This window comes from Macaca nemestrina, chromosome 4 (assembly GCF_043159975.1).
Source record: "Macaca nemestrina isolate mMacNem1 chromosome 4, mMacNem.hap1, whole genome shotgun sequence".
Taxonomy (NCBI): Eukaryota; Metazoa; Chordata; class Mammalia; order Primates; family Cercopithecidae; genus Macaca; species Macaca nemestrina.
Genome location: NC_092128.1, coordinates 9,940,010 through 9,960,676, shown reverse-complemented (window position 1 = coordinate 9,960,676; position 20,667 = coordinate 9,940,010). Strand labels below are relative to the sequence as shown.

At 49.4% G+C, this 20,667-nt stretch overlaps 1 protein-coding gene across 2 annotated transcripts in view; it reads right to left on the bottom strand.

Annotated features, from left to right (window-relative positions):
• LOC105474851 (protein disulfide isomerase family A member 4) overlaps positions 1 to 19,313 on the bottom strand; it is a 28,459-nt gene extending 9,146 nt beyond the window's left edge. The window contains exons 1-6 of one of the 2 annotated variants that reach the window (XM_071094292.1): positions 18,968 to 19,313; positions 11,054 to 11,231; positions 8,075 to 8,280; positions 3,646 to 3,784; positions 997 to 1,133; positions 605 to 763 (exon numbers count right to left, since the gene is read on the bottom strand). In XM_071094292.1, the coding sequence (XP_070950393.1) occupies positions 605 to 763; positions 997 to 1,133; positions 3,646 to 3,784; positions 8,075 to 8,280; positions 11,054 to 11,231; positions 18,968 to 19,055 (907 nt within the window). In that variant the 5' untranslated portion in view covers positions 19,056 to 19,313. Of the gene's footprint in view, positions 1 to 604; positions 764 to 913; positions 1,134 to 3,645; positions 3,785 to 8,074; positions 8,281 to 11,053; positions 11,232 to 18,967 lie in introns of both variants that reach the window. The other variant, XM_071094291.1, reaches the window with a different exon arrangement.
• Positions 19,314 to 20,667: the final 1,354 nt, after the last annotated feature.

Here is a 20,667-nt window from a genome sequence, read left to right as displayed (position 1 = left end):
GAGTATACCTGTCCCCAGGCATCAGGAGCCAGACCAAGGCAGATGATGGATTTCAGGATGGTTCTACCCCCGCAGAACACTATTGCTGACACTATTGCTGACAGCTGTTCATAGGCATTTCACTCCTCAGGCTAGCAAGACAAGCATTTATTATGCACTTAGCATTATCAGGCAAGTTGCTAAGCACTTCATCTACATTACCTCAATTTAATAACCTCTCAGAAAAGACCACCACCTTGGGCAAGAGACCACCAGGCTAAGCCTGTGGTCACAGTGAAAGTAACTGGAAGAGCCAGGCCTTGAAAGCTGGTTTGATTCCAAGTCTGGCACTTTATGGCCCAAAGACCTTCCCTCCAGCAGAAGGGCTCGGGCTCTGGAAGGCAGACATGGAGCTGGGACCGGTCTGACTGTGCCCCTCCCCTGCACCGAGGCCAGGAGGGCCACAGGGCACCCATCTCCAACCCCAAAATGGAAAGCTTATTCCCAGAGATGGCTCATCAAACCACCCCCTAACGGATGTCCCAGGAGCTTTCTGAAAACTCAGGCCAACCGCAGACCACCCAGGGCACACACATTTTGTTCAGCCCAAAGGGCCACAACTCACCAGCATCCTGGTACTGCTGGTAGGCTGGGTCACTCTCTCCCTTAAAGACCCCGATGATGATGACATCGTCTCCATCCTTCAGGAACTCCTGGACCTGCTTCAGGGTCAGAATCTCCTTGGAGGGAGGCCCGGACTGCTCGATCATGTAGTCAACGATTCCTGGGAGCAGGGCACACACCTGAGCAGGGGCCCTCAGAACTGCCCACCTCCCATGGCCCGTGCCTGCCAGCTCCCAGCACCTTCAAGGGCAGCCTCCTGTTAGGGAGTTTCCCTTCCCCACTGTGGTGGGAGAGAAGGGAGTGGCCATACCGTATTTTTCTCGTGGGCCGTTGTAGTCAAAAGGCCTTCCTTTGCGGAAAATTTTCAGGGTGGGATAGCCAGAGACATCAAACCTCTTGGCCAGGTCTGTTTCGGCGGTGGCATCGACCTTTGCCAGCGGAATTGGAGGAGAACGCTTGTTGAGCTCCTTGGCGGCCTTCTCATACTCAGGGGCAAGTTTCTTGCAGTGTCCACACCTGCCAAGAGGAAACTGGTTTGTCAGGGGCTCATTCTAGTGTGGACTCACTTTCTAGCTAAATGAGCTGCAAAAAACCCCTCCTGTGCTCCCTAGTAACGCGGCCACACCCAGTAAGCCTCCAAATGCCTCCTAGACCCTCGGGCCCCTCAGGCGCTACGGACAGACAGACACAAACTTCATTCCATGGCATTCACACGCTGGGGGTGGGGCATGCGTACACACACGCACAGGACACACTCAGACAGGATGTTAGTAACTGCGGCACAGGGGAAAACATGGGAAAGGCCAAGAGAAACACTGTCCTGAGGAAGAGGACTTTCTTGGCTGGGGAGTTGGGGGCCAGCAAAGATGTAAGTCACAGATGGCTTCAGAGAAGGAGTAGCAGTGGAGCTGGGATCCACGGGACAGCGAGGAATTAGCCAGGAGTCCACGGGAGGTGGGGCGAAGAGAGGGTCGGCAGGTCCAGGTAACAGGAACAGAGGCATGGAGAACAAAGAACGTCACAAACTCTCACTGACACAGACCACCCAGGGAGGAGATGAGTGAGAGTCCCCTGGAGTCAGTATTGCGTCACCTAGCCCACTGCCCACAAGAACTGGCCAGGCACAGAGGCTCACTCCTGTAATTCCAGCACTTTGGGAGGCCGAGGCAGGCGGATCACCTGAAGTCAGGAGTTCGAGACCAGCCTGGCCAACATGGCAAAACCCCATCGGTACTAAAAATATAGAAATTAGCCGGGCGTGGTGGTGGACACCTGTAATCCCAGCTACTCAGGAGGCTGAGATAGGAGTATCACTTGAACCCAGGAGGCGGAGGTTGCAGTGAGCCAAGATCACACTACTGCACTCCAGCCTGAGCGACAGGGCAAGACTCCGTCTCAAAAAAGAACCAACATCCCACACCTGGCTGGGGCCTGGCACTCAGGAGGCTCTCAGTCCTGAGTTAAGATAAAACACTATCCTATCAAAGTCCTTAGGACACCCAAATGAATTAAAGGGTGCATTCTGCAACTTCAAAACCATTTGTTGGCCGGCACAGTGGCTCACTCCTGTAATCCCAGTGCTTCCGGAAGATGAGGCGCAAGGGCTGCTTGAGGCCAGGAGTTCAAGACCAGCTGGGGCAACATAGCGAGACCTCATCTCTAAAAATATTTTGTATATTAGCCAGTCGTGGTGGCACGCACCTGTGGTCCCAGCTACTAGGGAGGCTGAGGCAGGACAACTGAGTCCAGGAGTTCAAGGCTGTAGTGAACTATGATGGCGCCACTGTACTCTAGCTCAGGTGACAAAGCAAGGCCTTATCCCAAAAGAAACCTCAGAAAACAAAAGAAAAAAAACAACCTCCCGCCACAAACACAAAAACACATCAAAAGACCAAAAAACTGTTTGTGAATAAGTGGATAATTATCTTCTGAGGCATCATCAACCAGATCAGGGAAATCGCACTACACTTGCTAAGTGTGAGCTGTGCAGCAGTCGGCTCAACCTGGCTCCTGAGCGAGCCACAAAGCAACCCGCAAGTTAAGACGGGCAGCTGCCACTCTCCCTCTTACACCTCCCACCCATCAGGTCAGTCAGGGCCTCATGTGTAGCAAAACAAGGGTCTGTCTCTCCAGCATCGCAGGGGGGGTTAGGAGGGTGCCCCACGTGTCCCAGATGCTTCCCTCCTTCTCTCGCAGGTCATTTCCTTCTCTAGCCACCCACCTGACTTCACTTTTCATCTGCACATCCAACTACTCCCAGGTTTCTGCTGCAGAATCCGTGGCCTCGGGTTTGGGCTTATCCAGGCATTGCCCGGAACAATGGTGTCCTCAGTGGAAGGTGTGACCTGCCCCTCTGCCTGTGCATCAGCCATGGCCTCCACCTGCTGGTTCTAGGCCCAAAAGCTTCCTCTGCTTACTGACTCTCCAGGACTCACTCCCGAACACACCCCTCTGAGGCAGCTCTTGCTGGCCTGATGGTCAGACACACCAGCACTGCCCAAGAATCCGAATCACAGCTGACCCACCACAAAATCAGCAAGACAGACGGTACCCTGGGCCGTCTCCTGGGAAGGCAAATGGTCTCTCCTGGAGCTAGGCTCCCCTCTGCCTTGAGAGCCGTCTTTCTTCTGCTCTGCTCTGTATTGACTGCTCCCGGCTTATCCATGCACCTGGTTGTGCGTCCCTCCTCTCCCCTCCCCGCGGAGCAGCCACCTCAGTTCCCCAAGCTGGGCGGCTCAGACCAGCCACTGTACTTGCTCCCACTCTAACCACCTTTCTTTCTGCTATCTTCTTTCCTTTGGGCCCCTTCTCCCACCCAAGAATGGACTACTTGGCAGCTCCTTCCACATCCACTCCCAACAGCTCCTTTATATCCATGCTTCTTCCAGAACACCTGGACCTCAACCCTGGCCTACAACTCGTGCCCACCGTGCTCCTCTGCTGTTCCTGCCTCATGGGCAGGGGCCTGCCGTCTGCACCTGCCACCTCGCACCTAGTGCACGGCACGGTACCGAATATGGGAAGGGCCTGACACCACCTTACCATGGAGCATAAAACTCCACCAGAATGATATCTGCATCATTCACAACTTCATCAAAGTTCTCTTTGGTCAACACAAGCGTGACTTCTGGTGGAGGCGTCCAGTCGGGCTGGGAGACTTCTCTGACCTTGGCAACAATTTCTGAAAGAAACCAAGTAAGACTGAGCACACAAGGCCCAAACTGGCAGGCACTTCACCTCCCTCCAGAAGATGGGGAAGCAAGCAAGCGTCGGGGCCCACAAGAACGGGAGGTGTCTGATTTCCTGAAACCTGGCTGCATCTCTGCAGTTTTGGGGATACAGCCAGGAGTCAGAAGGTTCGCTGTTTCCCAACAATTGTCCATTGCATTTCCACAGCCTGCAGACTTCTCCAGATGAGGCCTAAGACTTACTGATGATTGAGACTTCCTTTACCATCATGCTATGGTACTAACTTCATGCAAACTTTTGATTATATATGCCTATGGATATGATTTTGGGGCATCTCATTCACATCTAATGTTACTATATTACATACATCATAAGATGTAAGCAAAAAAAAAAAAAAGGAAAAATTTACAAGAGGAGCTCCCATTGCTCAAGATGCAGTGGCATTACCTGAGAAAGCTTTTAATAAATACCCATCTGTAAGCCTCATTCCCCAGAAATGGATTCCAGGGCTGGAGTAGAACAATAAATTCGTACCAAAATGTGCCAAGCAGTTCTTAGGACGAGTGGTTGCAATCTGTCACTTTTTCCCTACTGTAGAATCTACCAAGGAGCTAAATTTAGAACCACTCCTGCAAAGCTGCAGTCTTCAAAGTGAAACGTGCACAAGCACCTCCTCTGTGCATTCACAGCATGAAGCGTCTGTCCCCTGCCCCTCAGCCCACACCCAGGGGTCCTGAGGCACTTAACACGTAGGAGGCCTGTTTATGAAAACATAGCATACGCTGCTCTAAAGTTTCCAAACGGCCATGTCTCTCTCGCAGTCAAATGTTGGCCGCAGACCCCCAAACACGTATGCCTGTTTATTTTGCAACAATAGAAGTACTCAACTTTCAGGCCAGGAGTGGTGGCTTGCCTGTAATCCCAGAACTTTGGGAGGCCGAGGTGGGTGGATCATGGGTGGTCAGGAGTTCAAGACCAGCCTGGCCGACATGGTGAAACCCTGTCTCTACTAAAAATACAAAAATTAGCCTTGTGTGGTGGCACGTGCTTGTAACCCCAGCTACTCAGGAGGCTGAGGCAGGAGAACCCACTCGAACCCTGGAGGTGGAGGTTGCGGTGAGCCAAGATTGCACCACTCCACACTCCAGCCTGGGGGACAAAAGAAGACTCCATCTTAAAAAAAAAAAAAAAAGTACTCAACTTTCAACTTGTTTTAGATTAAGTTCCTATGTACTGATATGGTTAAGACATATTTGTTAAATAAAAACATGAAGATACAGGATAGTATTTGAGATATACTAATAACTGTAAAAATGAGAAAATCTCTCACACACACATACACACACTTGCTTTTTATGTATACAAAATATCTCCAAACAACACAGAAGAAACTTGTTACACTAGTACCTTCTTAGAGGGGAGCTGGATCACCCAGGTTCAGGGAAGAAAGACTATTCATTTATCTACTTCTCTGAATTACTAAGTTTCTAAACGTATTACCTAGTCAACAGACAAACTGTGACACTAAATAGCAACAGAATTGCTTAAAGGAGCAGAGGGGCCGGGCACGGGCACGGTGGCTCAAGCCCGTAATCCCAGCACTTTGGGAGGCCGAGACGGGCGGATCACGAGGTCAGGAGATCAAGACCATCCTGGCTAACACGGTGAAACCCCGTCTCTACTAAAAAAAAAAAAAAAAAAAAAAAAAAAAAAAATACAAAAAACTAGCCGGGCGAGGTGGCGGGCACCTGTAGTCCCAGCTACTCGGGAGGCTGAGGCAGGAGAATGGCGTAAACCCGGGAGGCGGAGCTTGCAGTGAGCTGAGATCCGGCCACTATGCTCCAGCATGGGGGACAGAGCGAGACTCCGTCTCAAAAAAAAATAAATAAATAAAAATAAAAATTAAAAAAAAAAAAAAAAAAAAAAAGGAGCAGAGGATAGCCTCTCACACCATCTCAGAGATATGATCTCAGAGTAGAGGAGAGACTCTTACACGATCTCAGAGATGTGATCTCCCATCACATCCAACTGACACCACACTCCACAGATGAGATGCCAAGGCCTGGCAAGGGGAAGGCGCTCGTCCAGAACACAGGCCTATCTTATGTCTATAAGGACTGGAAACCTATTCAACGCTCTTTCCTCTACTCCACACTGGGAATGGAAAATGCAGCATCTTTTTTTTTTTCTTTTTTTTTCTGCCAGTGATTAAGAGAGACTTGCCCTTGCTAAAAGGATACCATGTGCATTCATTTAATAAAATTAAATAAATTGTATTAAAATAAAATTAAGAGGCCAGGCACAGTGATTCACATCTATAATTCCAGCACTTTGGGCGGCCGTGGTATGCGGATCACCTGAGGTTGGGAGTTCGAGACCAGCCTGACCAACATGGAGACACCCCGTCTCTACCAAAATTACAAAATTAGCCAGGCATAGTGGCGTGTGCCTGTAATCCCAGCTACTCAGGAGGCTGAGGCAGGAGAATCGCTTGAACCCGGGAGGCAGAGGTTACAGTGAGCTGAGATTGTGCCATTGTACTCCAGCCTGGGCGACACAGTGAGACTCTGTCTCCAAAAAAAAAAGAAAAAAGAAATGCAAATTATCTGGACTGATTTGTATCGTATCTAGACTGAAATGTACTGAATCAGTGTGGGATATGATCAAAAATAAATAAATATTAATAAAATTAAATAAACTTTATTAAAATAAAATTAAACTTTACTAAAATAAAATTAAAAATTAAATCATGTATTTGTTCATTCATTTAATAAAACGTATGTAGGGCCTAATGTGAGCCAGGCAGGGATCCATCAGGCCAGATTGCAGACATCCTCAGAGAACCCTGGATGTGGCTCTCTGCACCTGTGGTTCTCAGCACATAGCTTCGAGCCAGCAGCAATGGTGAGCCCTGCACCCTTGTAAGAAATACAAATTATAGGCTGGGCCTGGTGGTTCACGCCTGTAATCCCAGCACTTTAGGAGGCCGAGGTGGGCAGATCACAAGGTCAGGAGATTGAGACCATTCTGGCTAACACAGTGAAACCCTGTCTCTACTAAAAAAAAAATACAAAAAGTTAGCCAGGCGTGGTGGCGGGCGCCTGTAGTCCCAGCTACTAGGGAGGCTGAGGCAGGAGAATGGCGAGAACCCGGGAGGCGGAGCTTGCAGTGAGCTGAGATCGTGCCACTGCACTCCAGCCTGGGCGACAGAGCAAGAGTCTGTCTCAAAAAATTATTAAAAAAAAAAAAAAAAAAAAAAAAAAAAAAAAAAAAAAGGAGGCCAAGGCAGGTGGATCACGAGGTCAGGAGATCAAGACCATCCTGGCTAACATGGTGAAACCCCGTCTCTACTAAATATACAAAAAATTAGCCAGGCATGGTGGCACACATCTGTAGTACCAGCTTCTCGGGAGCCTGAGGCAGGAGAATCACTTGAACCCAGGAGGCAGAGGTTGCAGTGAGCCAAGATCATGCCACTGCACTCCAGCCTGGGCGACACAGTGAGACTCTGTCTCCAAAAAAAAAAGAAAAAAGAAATGCAAATTACCTGGACTGATTTGTATCGTATCTAGACTGAAATGTACTGAATCAGAAACTCTGGGGCTAGGGCCCAGCAATCTGAACGAGCCCTCCAGTTGACTGACGCTTGCTAAGCATTAAGAACCACTGCTCTAGACCACCACCAAGACCCCTAACCTCTGATGTCATTTCCTAACACTCCTGTTTTTATTTATTTACTTATTTTTGAGACAGAGTCTTACTCTGTCACCCAGGCTGAAGTGAAGTGGCACAATCTCAGCTTATCACAACCTCCGCTTCCTAGGTTCAAGCAATTCTCCTGCCTCAGCCTTCCAAGTAGCTGGGATTACACACATGAGCCACTACAAGCAGCTAATTGTTGTATTTTTAGTAGAGACAGGGTTTCACCATGTTGGTCAGGCTGGTCTTGAACTCCTGACCTGAAGTGATCCAGTCGCCTTGGCCACCCAAAGTGCTGGGGTTACAGGTGTGAGACACCGTGTCTGGCCCATTTCCTAACACTCCTGCCATGTTTTGAGTTTCAGAGTCTGAAATGTAAAGAGGCCATGCCCCAGCCCACCCAGCCCGCGCGCCCCCCCCACTCCCCGCCCCAAGAACAAGTAAACATTCCAGAGGCCTAAGGCTCCTAAGTCAGTCCCTGGTACCCTCAGCTTTTCTTCCCCTATTATCCCAATTCCATTCCCTGAACTTTCTGTTCCTGCAGGAAGGAGTTCTTCCTCTACCAGCTCAGGTACTAGCTCACCTTCTTGGGTTCTGGAGCCCTCGTAGTCTACAGCCTGCCCCTTCTTAAGGATCTTGATGGTGGGGTAGCCACTCACATCAAACCTGCTGGCCAGCATAGATGCTGAGGTTGCATCGATCTTGGCAACAGGAATGGGAGGATCATTATCCTTTAATATGTTGGCAATTTTTTCATATTCCGGAGCAAACTGCTTGCAATGTCCACACCTAACAATCAGATTAGGGAGGGCGAAAAACATTAACTGTACCTATGGAGATTTAAATGCAACAATACATACTGTACTTATGGAGATTTAAATCCAGTAATACATACTGCTATGGTCTCGATGTAGTTTGTCCACACCAAAATGTTGAAATCTGATCCCCAATGTGGCAGTGTTGGGAGGTGGGACCTAGTGGGAAGGGTTTACGTCTGAAGGGTGGAACCCTCATGAACAGGTAAATGCACTTTCAGGAATGTAGTTTAAAAGAGCTTGGCGTGGCCAGGTGCAGTGGCTCAAGCCTGTAATCCCAGCACTTTGGGAGGCTGAGGTAGGTGGATCACCTGAGGTCAGGAGTTTGAGATCAGCCTGGCCAACATGGTGAAACCCCATCTCTATGAAAAATACAAAAAATTAGCTGGGTGTGGTGGCAGGCGCCTGTAATTCCAGTTACTCAGGAGGCTGAGGCAGGACAATCGCTTGAACCGGGAGGTGGAGGTTGCCGTGAGCCAAAATTTGAGCCACTACATTCCAGCCTGGGCGACAAGAGCCAAACTCCAACTCAAAAAGAAAAGAGTAAGCTTGGCTTCCTCCTCGCCATGTTATCTCTGTACATGCCCACTCTTCTTCCACTTCCTGCCAGGAGTGAAGCAGCATGAGGCCCTCACCAAAAGTTGAGCAGATGCCAGCACCATGCTCTTATACTTCCCAGTCCGCAGAACTGTGACTGAAATAAATCTCTTTCCCTTATAAATTACCCAGCCTCAGCTACTCTGTTATAGCAACACAAAACAAACCAACACACACTCACAAAAATGATAACTTTTAGCCGGGCGCGGTGGCTCAAGCCTGTAATCCCAGCACTTTGGGAGGCCAAGGTGGGTGGACCACGAGGTCAGGAGATCAAGACCATCCTGGCTAACACAGTGAAACCCTATCTCTACTAAAAATACAAAAAGTAGCCGGGCGTGGTGGCGGGCACCTGTAGTCTCAGCTACTCGGGAGGCTGAGGCAGGAGAATGGCGTGAACTCGGGAGGCGGAGCTTGCAGTGAGCTGAGATCGAGCCACTGCACTCCAGCCTGGGCGAGAGCAAGACACCACCTCAAAAAAAAAAAGGGAACTTTTGGAAATACCTGTGGTTAAGAGGAGAGACACAACAAAACATAAAGGCGAAGACCAAAGGGGCTTCAAAGTCAAACAGGTCTAGGTTTAAATTCCAGCTCTGCCCTAGGGCAAATACTTTCAATATCTAAACCTCAGTCTGTGGCTGGGCATGGTGCGTCACGCCTGTAATCTCAACACTTTGGGGGTCTGAGGCAGGCAAATCACACTTGAGCCCAGGAGTTTGAGACCAGCCCGAGCAATATGACGAAACTCCATCTTTACAAAAAGTACTTTGGGAGGCCAAGGCGGGCAGATCACTTGAGACCAGGAGTTCAAGACCAGCCTGGCCAACATGGTGAAACCTGTCTGTATTGAAAATACAAAAATTAGCTGGGTGTGGTGGCAGGTGCCTGTAATCCCAGTTACTCGGGAGGCTGAGGCATGAGAATCGCTTGAACCCAGAAGGTGGACGTTGCAGTGATCAAAGATCAAACCATTGCATTCCAGCCTGGGCAAAAGAGTGAAAAATCTGTCCCCCAAAAAATTTTAATTTCTCAGTTTTAACTTCAAATATGGTAAATATTGATAAACATGACCCCCTCCGAGGTTCTCACTTCTTAAGAATGTTAAGGGCTCTTTGAACTAAAAAGTACGAAAACTTGATAATTTATGTAAGAGGAATAACATAACCTCAAATGAGTCTTGCTCTGTTGCCCAGGCTGGGGTGCAGTAGCACGATTTCAGCTAGTTGCAGCCTCCACCTCCCAGGTTCAAGCAATTCTCCTGTCTCAGCCTCCCGAGTAACTGGGACTACAGGTGCACATTCACCATACCTAATTTTTGTATTTTTAGTAGAGATCGGGTTTCACCATGTTGGCCAGGCTGGTCTCAAACTCCTGATCTCAAGTGATCTGCCTGCCTTGGCCTCCCAAAGTGCTGAGATTATAGGTGTGAGCCACTATGCCCAGCTTATTTAGATGTTTTAAATAAAACACTTGTGCTATGCTTGACCCTCAGACACTGCACAAAAGTGAGTGTATCCTATTTGGTCTCAGAAGTGAAACAGGGAGGGCATGAGATAGAAAAGAGCAAAGCAGGGGTCATGAGATACAAAACAGTAGAGGAGAAGTAACGGAGGAGACAGGCCCGAGAGCTCTAACAGACTGCACTACGAGGGGGAAAGACAGGAAAAGAAGTGGGGATGCCTGACTGGTCCCCTCACAGGGCCAATGTGTGTAGTAAAAAATCCACCACACAGGCCAACAGCCTGCACTTGGGGCAGCTGCCTGAGCATCAGCCTTTGAGGGAAGAGGAAGGCGGGGTGGCCTCAGACAGGTCGGGGCAGAATCTGTAACAAGGACGTGTCTGTTACTAACACGAGGCTGTGTCACTGTTGCTTGTTAAATGCCCGTCCCCCAGCTGTGACCATCAGAGGACGTATTCATCTTTAACCCACTGGACTGAGACAAGAGGACATTGCCTTCCATGAGGGCTGGCTCACTGGCAGTTCCAATGCAAAGTGGTAGAACGAGTGAGCTCCCAGCACTCTTAAAGCTAGAGTGCAAGTTCCTGCACCCAGACACTCCCACCCCCAGGGTCTGGATGACCAGGTGAAGGGCTGAGCGCATGGAGCACAGTGCTCGTCCACCCGCAGGAATCAGAACGCAGTCCTTACCATGGAGCATAAAATTCCAGCAGCACTGTGTCTTTGTCAGCCACAAAATTATCAAAGTTTGCATCATTTAGGACCAAGACACCATTTTCTTCCTTAACTTCCAAGTCATCTTCTTCCTCATCATCTTCCTCCTCCTCCTCCTCTTCATCCTCAATGGCATTTTCTCGGTTAGAAGAATCTGAGTGGAAAACCCAGACTGGTTACAAACCTGGTGGTGACTCTCCTTAAAACTTTCCTGGCCGGGCGTGGTGGCTCACGCCTGTAATTCCAGCACTTTGGGAGGCTGAGGTGGGCGGATCACTAGGTCAGGAGTTCAAGACCAGCCTGGCCAATATGGTGAAACCCAATCTCTATTAAAAGCACAAAAACTAGCCAGGCATGGTGGCACGTGCCTGTAGTCTAGCTACTTGGGAGGCTGAGGCAGAAGAATTGCTTGAACCCGGGAAGCAGAGGTTGCAGTGAGCAGAGATTGTGCCACTGCACTCCAGTCTGGGTGACAGAGTGACACTCCATCTCAAAAAAAAAAAAAAGTCCTAAAACTCATACACTTCACAAGGTGTCGAGTCCTGGGTGGTCCCTGGGGGCCCACCACGTGACTGGCTGGTGACATCAGGCCTCCCTCATGCCAGCAATTCTGTTCTAAGTTGGCTACTTAAAATTTCATTCAGAGGGAGGTCATGGCTAAATAATATTTGAAAACCACAGCTCTAGAACATAAAGTCCAAATGTCGCAGCATAAGTTGGAGGGCAGCACAGGCTACCCTTTCAGAGTTGCGGCCCCCTGCCTTGCTCTGCAAACCTTGCCCTGAACCCAGACAGCCTCCGCATTGGCCACTTCCTCCCTACTCCCTTGTACCCACCTCTGCAGTCTTCCCGGGCCTCGCTCCTGTAGCTCTGGCTCCCCTACCACATCCCACACTCTACGTTTCAGGGGCACTGCATTTCATGATCTCCCCCTAGCTTGTCTGTGTTCAAGGTTATTGCTCACTGATGTGCCTCCTCCTCACCCTGTATGTTTCCACAGGCAGGGCCCCAGGAACACCTCCCATGAACAAATTATCCGCCTGGCCCCAAAAGAGTACCAACAGGAAGCAAGTACTCAATCTTGACTTTTCACTGCAGAGGATGGAATACTAATTCCATTTCTGAAAGGGGGTGGCATTTTACCTCATACCCATAAAAAATAGCCCTTTGAGTTTTATAATCCTTGAGGAAAAGGCTGAAGTGTGAAGGGAAAGAGTGTGGGAAATCACATTTCACTAATAAAGGCACAGAAACTGATGGGGTCAACATGCATCAAAAATCACACCTTTGTTTGGAAGCTAAGTTTTCTTCCTAGAATGTGAGAAATTGTGTATATTTCATTTTCAAGGTTCAATTTATTATTATTTTTTTTTTTTGCCAAACCACAGATACAAAGAACATGGAGTTGCCGTTTTTATTAACCAGGTTCTCTGGCTACTGTCACACCAGCAAACAGAACTGGGCACAGTAAGCATGGTAATTTCATTAACGCTAAAGCCAGAATGTTTCCAGGGGCCAAATATTCTTTTCTGGAGATGTGTCCCAGGAGGTAAATGAACACTGCTAGTTACTGTTTGGGGCTGTGGGTGAGGTCAGGGTCTGAAAACCTGCCCCCAGGATCCCAGAACTCCTGGGCTCACCAACTCTAATGAAGGAACCTGCGTGGACTCTGCAGCTGCTTGGCCACGGAGGCAGCCTGCACCCACCCCACATGGCCGTGCCTGCCCTCTGCTCCTCCAGTCTACTCCTTGGGTCTGCATGGAGCAGGGAGAAGGGGGCGGCTTTGTTCATCACTGTCAACATTTACCAATCTGCAAACTTTACAAAAAAGCCAACAAGAAAGCCCCCAGGCACACTGGTCACCCGCACTCAGTCCTTTTCCTTTTAAGCATCCCACAACTTTTCCTGACTTGCACATTCCTGTTCCAACTTAAGGCCTAGGCTCCTCCTTTGTCGGCGGAGGGAGAAACAGCTCTAAAATGCCAAAAGCAAACCCACCCATCTGAGATGAGCCTCCTGCCTGCCACCCTTCCCTCCACACTGGGAACTCCCTAGGCACGGTCAGAAGCTCACGGAGGGCAGGCCACAGAGAAAGACAGCCTGGGCGCAGGCCCACCTCCCCTGGGGTCTCGGGACTGTGTGTGTCTGACAGTACAGGCAGGGGCCAGGCTGACATCTCCCCAAGGAGAAGAGGGAAATCCAATGTTCCCAAGGTTTTCTGGTCTCCCTTTTCAGATCATTCTAGACCCCTAAGAGGGAGAAAAAAGAAAAGATCCTCTGCTCTGTGCTATTTAGAAAATCTTGCCCACTCTATTTACCTGTGTCTTTGAAAGAACCGTGTGAGGTTGAAATGCACATCTTGCTCTGATGTCATTAACTAAGACCAAGCCGAAGTACTAGGTTGGTGAAAGTAATTGAGATTTTTGCCATTTTTTTTTTAAATCCTGGGTGGTCCCTAGGGGAGACCACCAGGATCCCCGGCTGGCAGTTAGGTAGTGCTTTTGGGCCATCTGTATCCACTCTCCTCTCACTACCTAGCTGCTCTGCCCAGTACGAGTCAAAGTTACTTGCAAGCAGATGGGAAGATTGGAGGATGGTCGGAAATAACGCACTGGGGAACTTTTTTTTTTTTTTTTTTTGAGACGGAGTCTCGCTTTGTCGCTCAGGCTGGAGTGCAGTGGCCGGATCTCAGCTCACTGCAAGCTCCACCTCCCGGGTTCACCCCATTCTCCTGCCTCAGCCTCCAGGGTAGCTGGGACTACAGGCGCCCGCCACCTCGCCTGGCTAGTTTTTTGTATTTTTTTAGTAGAGACGGGGTTTCACCGGGTTAGCCAGGATGGTCTCGATCTCCTGACCTCGTGATCCGCCCGTCTCGGCCTCCCAAAGTGCTGGGATTACAGGCTTGAGCCACCGCGCCCAGCCTCGCACTGGGGAACTTAATCGACTCTTCTAGCTAGGAATCACAGCTAGGAGAGGAAGGGAAACTCAGTAATTGGCTCAGTGCACAGCGGAAGACTGACATTTGCAGTAAAGAGGCCTAAAACATCACCACATAGGAAATTCCTTTCCAGGGTGAATTTTACAAAAAAGAAATAAAGATGTGTTTTTACCTACGGTCGGCCTGAAGTGGGCTCTCAACACTACAATGTGATAGAGCTCCCATGATTAAGTGGGACCTGACTAGTCACCATGGGACACAGCATTCCTAAGAGGCAACTCATTTCTTGACCCTTTTAAAAAATGAATTTTTGTGAGAGATGGTGGATCACGCCCGTAATCCCAGCACTTTGGGTGGCCAAGGAGGGCGGATCACCTGAGGTCAGGAGTTTCAGACCAGCGTGGCCAACATGGCAAAAACCCATCTCTACTAAAAATACAAAAATTAGCTGGGCATGGTGGCACATCCCTGTAATCTTAGCTACTCAGGAGGTTGAGGCAGGAGAATCGCTTGAACCCAGGAGGCAGAGGATGCAGTGAGCCAAGATCATGCCACTGCACCCCAGCCTGGGCGACAGAGTGAGACTAACAAAAAAAAATAGTTCCATTATCTTTCTAAAGGATAAACAAAAAATAAGACATTCCCTATGTAATTAAGGACTCTCAACTGCATGGACCCTACCTTTCCATTCCTCCCCAGCTCACAGACAAGCCCAAGATTCATTCTTCTGCAATTTGGGAAGGTGCTAGCTCTAGATTCCTATCTACCAGAAACCCACACATCCCTGCAAGCAAAAGAGTCCACGTTTTAGTGGGAGAACACTTTTCTCTGGGCTTCATTTTTAAAGGTGGACATTCTAGGATAGAAAATATATCCAGGGCTGGGTGCAGTGGCTCACACCTATAATCCAAGTGCTCCTCTGGGAGGCCGAGACGGGCAAATCACGAGGTCAGGAGATCAAGACCATCCTGGCCAACATTGTGAAACCACATCTCTACTAAAATACAAAAAAAAGTTAGCCAGGCATGGTGGCACACACCTGTAATACCAGACACTCAGAAGGCTGAGGCAGGGGAATTGCTTGAACCTGGGAGGTGGAGGTTGCAGTGAGCCGAGATCACACCACAGCACTCCAGCCTGACAACAAGGAAGACTCTGTCACCAAAAAAAAAAAAAAGAAAAAGGCCAGGCATGGTGGCTCACACCTGTAATCCCAACGCTGTGGGAGGCTGAGGCAGGCGGATCACCTGAGGTCAGGACTTCGAGATCAGCCTGACCAACATGGAGAAACCCCATCTTTACTAAAAATAAAAAATTAGCCAGGTGTAATCTCAGCTACTCAGATGATGCCACTGCACTCCGGCCTGGGCAACAAGAGTGAAACTCCGTCTCAAAAAAAAAAAAAAAAAAAATATGGCCAGGTACAGTGGCTCACGCCTGTAATCCCAGCACTTTGGGAGTCCCAAGGCGAACGGATCACGACGTCAGGAGATTGAGACCATCCTGGCTAACACAGTGAAACCCCGTCTCTACTTAAAAAAAAAAAAAAAATACAAAAATATTACCCTGACGTGGTGGCAGGCGCCTATAGTCCCAGCTACTCGGGAGGCTGAGGCAGGAAAATGGCGTGAATCTGGGAGGTGGAGCTTGCAGTGAGCCGACATCGCGCCACTGCCCTCCAGTGACAGAGCAAGACTCCGTCTCAAAAAAAAAAAAAAAATATATATATATATATATATAAACACACACACATATATATATCCAGAGCCTTTCAGTACCTTCTGAAAAGATGCAACCTTCCTCAGCATGAGACAAATGAATTCCCACGTTCATCTCCACATTGCTCAGTCCTTGTGCTAAGGCCTCTCCTGAAACGTGGGACCCTCACCTAAGCAGGCTGCCGCAGTCCCTGTCCACTCCCACGGGGCACACCTGATGACAACACTGGGTCCCTGCCCAGACGCACACAGCTCCTTTCAGGATGTCCTCACTCTCCATCCTCAGCTGATCACTCTCATCTCCACCAGAAAAATGCCTGAAACAGCTGCATAAACTCTACCACCCAGCCAATACTGAAGAGTTTGTATTAAACACAGAAACAAGAACTGCGTTATCAGCTATGGTAACCATTATAGCTGATATTTATTTATGTACCAGGCACTGTGCTGGATTCTTAAACACACCACTTCACCCCTTAAGGGAGATTGTATTACAGGTTATATTACATGTTACAGATGAAGAAACTGACATGCAGGAACTACAGTCACCTGTCCAAGGATCACAAAGCTACTTAGTGGAGGGTCCTGACCACTTAACTGCTATGCTGTATTGTCACCTTAGATTTTCTTCCCAATACGCCCAAAGTTTTTGGAGGAACATTTAGATTTTCCACATTTTTATGGCTCCGAAAATAACTATGTCTCAGGAATCATAAGAGGAGGGCAGTTTAACGCTTCCTTAGCATGAAACATAGGTGACTTTCCACTTACTTTTAAATCTAAACAAACCAATACCACATAAAAGCAGGCAACAAACAGGATCAGAATATTTTCCTTTCCTATCTTAGCAGGAAGGATGCGTAGAGCGCAGGCACTGTCTAATCTGAGACTGGAAAGCCGTGCAACCTGAGGCTTAAGCCATCAGAGCTTAACAGTGTATTTAGTAACCATGTTGGGGCATTTAAGTTCCTAAACACCACTGTGCTGTCTAAATCTAAAATGTAACGGAAGCAAAAAGAAAAAAAAAGCCTCGAGACTTGAAACACTTGAGGGGTGAGGTAGTGTAGACTTGAAATAAATCTGTTGGACAAGTTATCAGTGAATCTATGACAGGTTTTGACAATGAAAGGCCGAGGGATGCCCTCAGGGGTGAGAAACGGTCAAAGTAAGCCCACATCGGTCAAAGTAAGCCCACATCGTGGCTCACACCTGTAATCCCAAACACTGGGAATTTAAGGGCGGAGAACTGCTTGAGGCCAGCCTGGGCAACATAGTGAGACCCCATCTCTACCAAAAAAAAAAAAAAAATTAGCCAGGCAGCTGGCCTGGTGTGGTGGCTCACTCTTGTAATCAGGAGATTGAGACCATCCTGGCTAAGACGGTGAAACCCCGTCTCTACTAAAAAATGCAAAAAATTGGCTGGGCATGGTGGCACATGCCTGTAGTCCCAGCTACTGTGGAGGCAGAAGCAGAAGGATCACTTGAACCCGCGAAGCAGAGGTTGTGGTGAGCTGAGATCACGCCACTGCACTCCAGCCTGGGCGACAGAATGAGAAAAAAAATTAGCCAGGCGTGGTAGCAAGCACCTACAGTCCCAGATCCTTGGGAGGCTGAGGCAGGAGGATCCCATGAGCCCAGGAGTTTGAGGCTTAAGTAAGCCATGATCGCGACAGTGCACTCAAGCCTGGGCAACAGTGTGTGATCTTGTCTCCGGGTGGGGGGAACCGGAGCTAGAAGCCCAGGAGGCCTGCCCTTGGCCATGATGACCCCGGGGATTCCTAGGCTCACCCCAGGAGCAATTGCTTCCCAGGGACTCACTGTGTTGAAGACCTCTGATCCAAAGGATAAACGTGCTGGTCCTAACACCTCCTAAAGCCACTCTCCCAGGCCTCTCAAGAGTTCCTCCAAAAACAAAATCACTGGATCAAAACCAAGGCAGTGCTATAATGCTTTTCCGCTATGTTCCAAAAAGCACCTTCCACCCACACTGGTCCTCAAACTTCACTGTGCCTCCAGAAGTTCATTCTATGTCTCAAGGGAGAAGTGACTTAAAACGCAGATTCCGGGGCCCACCCCTGCATTCTGCTTCAGTGTATTTTGGGCATCTGTATTTAAATAAACTGTATTTAAATAAACACTCAGGTGATTTGGGTAAAGGTCTCAAGACACAATTTGTAAGCAGCCCCGCTAGCTGGTTCCTTTCGGCAGGTGTTTTTCTCGCCGAGTGTGGGTTTTTACTTCCTTTTCTATTTGGGCAAAGACTCTTTTTGAATCAGTGACCCACACAAAGTTACTCAATCTGTTTGAAAAAGTATAAAGTTCACAATTTCCCTACACACTAACATTATAAAAGAGTGTATATTTATATTGGAACAAACTTAAAAGGTTAAAAAACTAGTAATTGAAAATAAGGGCAGAGAAGAAGAAAGTTAAGACCAGTACCTGGAAGCCTTATTCTCTAGGAATAACAACCTTTTCTTAACTAGCACTTCCTAATCTTCAGAGTTCTTATGTTTGCAGTTAGCTCATTTCGAAGAAAAATGCAGGAAGCATGAAGAAGTTTTAGTATTTCTACTGGAGTGCGCGCTTCATGGGCAGGGACCACACACACCATCTTTTCCTCCCAGAACCCAGTGCAGGGACTGGCACACAGTAAATGCTGAATAAATGCAGAAGGAATGGTATCTCCAGTTTCTCAAAGTTGCAAACCAAGCCATCCTTTTCTCCCTTGAATCAGAATCTTTGGATTAATCATCTCCAAATCCACACACTAAATTTTAAGAAGGAATGCTTGCTGTTCCAAAGAACTAGCACTTGGTTCTTCACGCCTCGCCCCTTCACTACAGGGGCTCCCTCTCCCTTCCCACTGCCTGGGCGCATTCGCCTGGAGTCAGCCTGGACCTGAGGAAAATCTGCAAATTAGGGCGAAGGACCCAGCTGCAAAAAAGGCGCTCTGCAGCCCTCTCCAAGCCTCGGGTGACAGGAGGCTTCCAGGGAGTCGGAGCCCAAGAGACCCCGGCCACCTTACTCTCCTGGGAGCCCCAAATCGATCCTGCCACAGCCACAGCCCCCGCCCCTTCAACTCCGCCAAGTTTACCCCGGGCTCGGCGCCCATCGCTAGTTCTGGAGCGGACCGCGCGGAAGCCAGCCCGCCGGGGTTGCAGCGCCCGGGCCCCCGCACATCTCTGCAGCCCCCGCAAGCACGGCCCGACCCGCGGCGCGCTTGCAGCTCACCTTCGTCCGGGCCCTCGGCACCCGCCACGGCCAGCAGCTGCGCCAGCCCAAGGAGCAGCAGGAACAGGTAGGCTTTCCGGGGCCTCATGGTACCGGGGGCGGAGCGCGGCCTCCTCGCGTCGGCTGCCGCTGCGCGCACCGAGAACTCCGGGTCTAGCCGACCGCCCGTCGCTCCTCAGCGACGCGGGAGAGCCGGAAAAACCCACGGGAAGTCGGCCCGGGCGATTGACAAGGGGCGGAGGAAGCCGCCAGCCGGCCAATCCCAGAGTGACGCCGGCGCGGACCGCGTGCGCCTCGGCCGACTAGAGTCGGCTCCGCGGCCCTAGACCCTCCTCAGTCCTGCGCGCGGCCCTGGGCTGCGCGTTTAAAACTCCGAGCCCTAACGTGAGGTGCCCCCTTCTGATTGGCTGCACCACGACCACCAATCAGCGGCTGCCACTCGGTTTGCTGGGAGCGCACAGGCCAAGAGAGGGAGCGGAGGAGAACAAAGGCGGCGGGCCGGGCACGGGGAGGGCGGGACCTGGCTACGCCTCGGGGCGCTATTGGCCACCGGTGTCGGGGGCGGGGTAGGAGAGGCGGAGCCTGGGAAATATGGAGCGCGGCGGGGTTCGGCTCAGCATTCTGTGGCCGAGCTTGGCAGTAAGAACACGTGTCGGTACCGGAGCGGTGGGGAGCAGTGGCGAGCAGGGCGGTCCTCGCAACCCGCCGGGGCTCTGAGAGTTTGGAGACCAACGCGGGCAGAGGAGCACGAGCCTGTTGCTAGAAAGAGGGGAGAACGGGGTTTCCAAGTCCGCTACATGTTCGTGGGCTTCTTAATTTTTCTGCTCGAGCAAATAAAAAGTTTATTTCTCTCCGGAGTATTGAGCGGGGAAGAGCATGCAGTAAAGTGAACCCAGACTAGAATTTGGGGAAGCCTCTCTCCAAGGTTTCATCTAGGGGAAACAAGCCATCAGACTGTCTAAACTTTGCCTCGTCTTACTTAGTCCTCTAGTGATTTTCTGCAAAAGAAAATACCAGATAGGCAATCTAGTGGTTTACACAGATGTGAATATAAGCTTGAGGTTTTCCCTCTTGACCACTTTGGAGAAGAAAACTAGGTTACGATGACGATTTTTGTATATCAGAAAAGAAGCCCGTAATGTGCATTAAGTTTGAGACTTTTTTTTTTTTTTTTTTTTTTTTTAACACCTAGGAGTTTTAGAAGGCAAATAGGGAAAAGAAAAACCTATTTTCTCGTGTGTGCAGATTATTACGCGAGGAAGGAAAAAAAGGGTAACTCACAGACCTTAGCAATTAAAAAGATTTAATTTTTTTTGTTGAATGCCTATTAATCTGATGGTTCCTGGTCAATTTTGTAGGGCAGAACATTATGCAACTAACTCTACAGTACACACTTATTATTGTGCTATGAACGCTGGCTACCAGTTTGGTATCGTGTTATTTTTTGAGACAAGAATCTCGCTCTGTCACCCAGGCTGGAGTGCAGTGGCGCCATCTCCGCTCACTGCAGCCTCCGCCTCCTGGGTTCAAGTGATTCTCCTGTCTCAACCTCCCGGGTAGGTGGGACTACAGATGCCCGCCACCACTCCCTGCTAATTTTTATATTTTTAGTAGAGACAGGGTTTCACCATGTTGGCCAGGCTGGTCTCAAACTCATAACCTACCTCAAGTGACCCACCCGCCTCGGCCTCCCAAAGTGC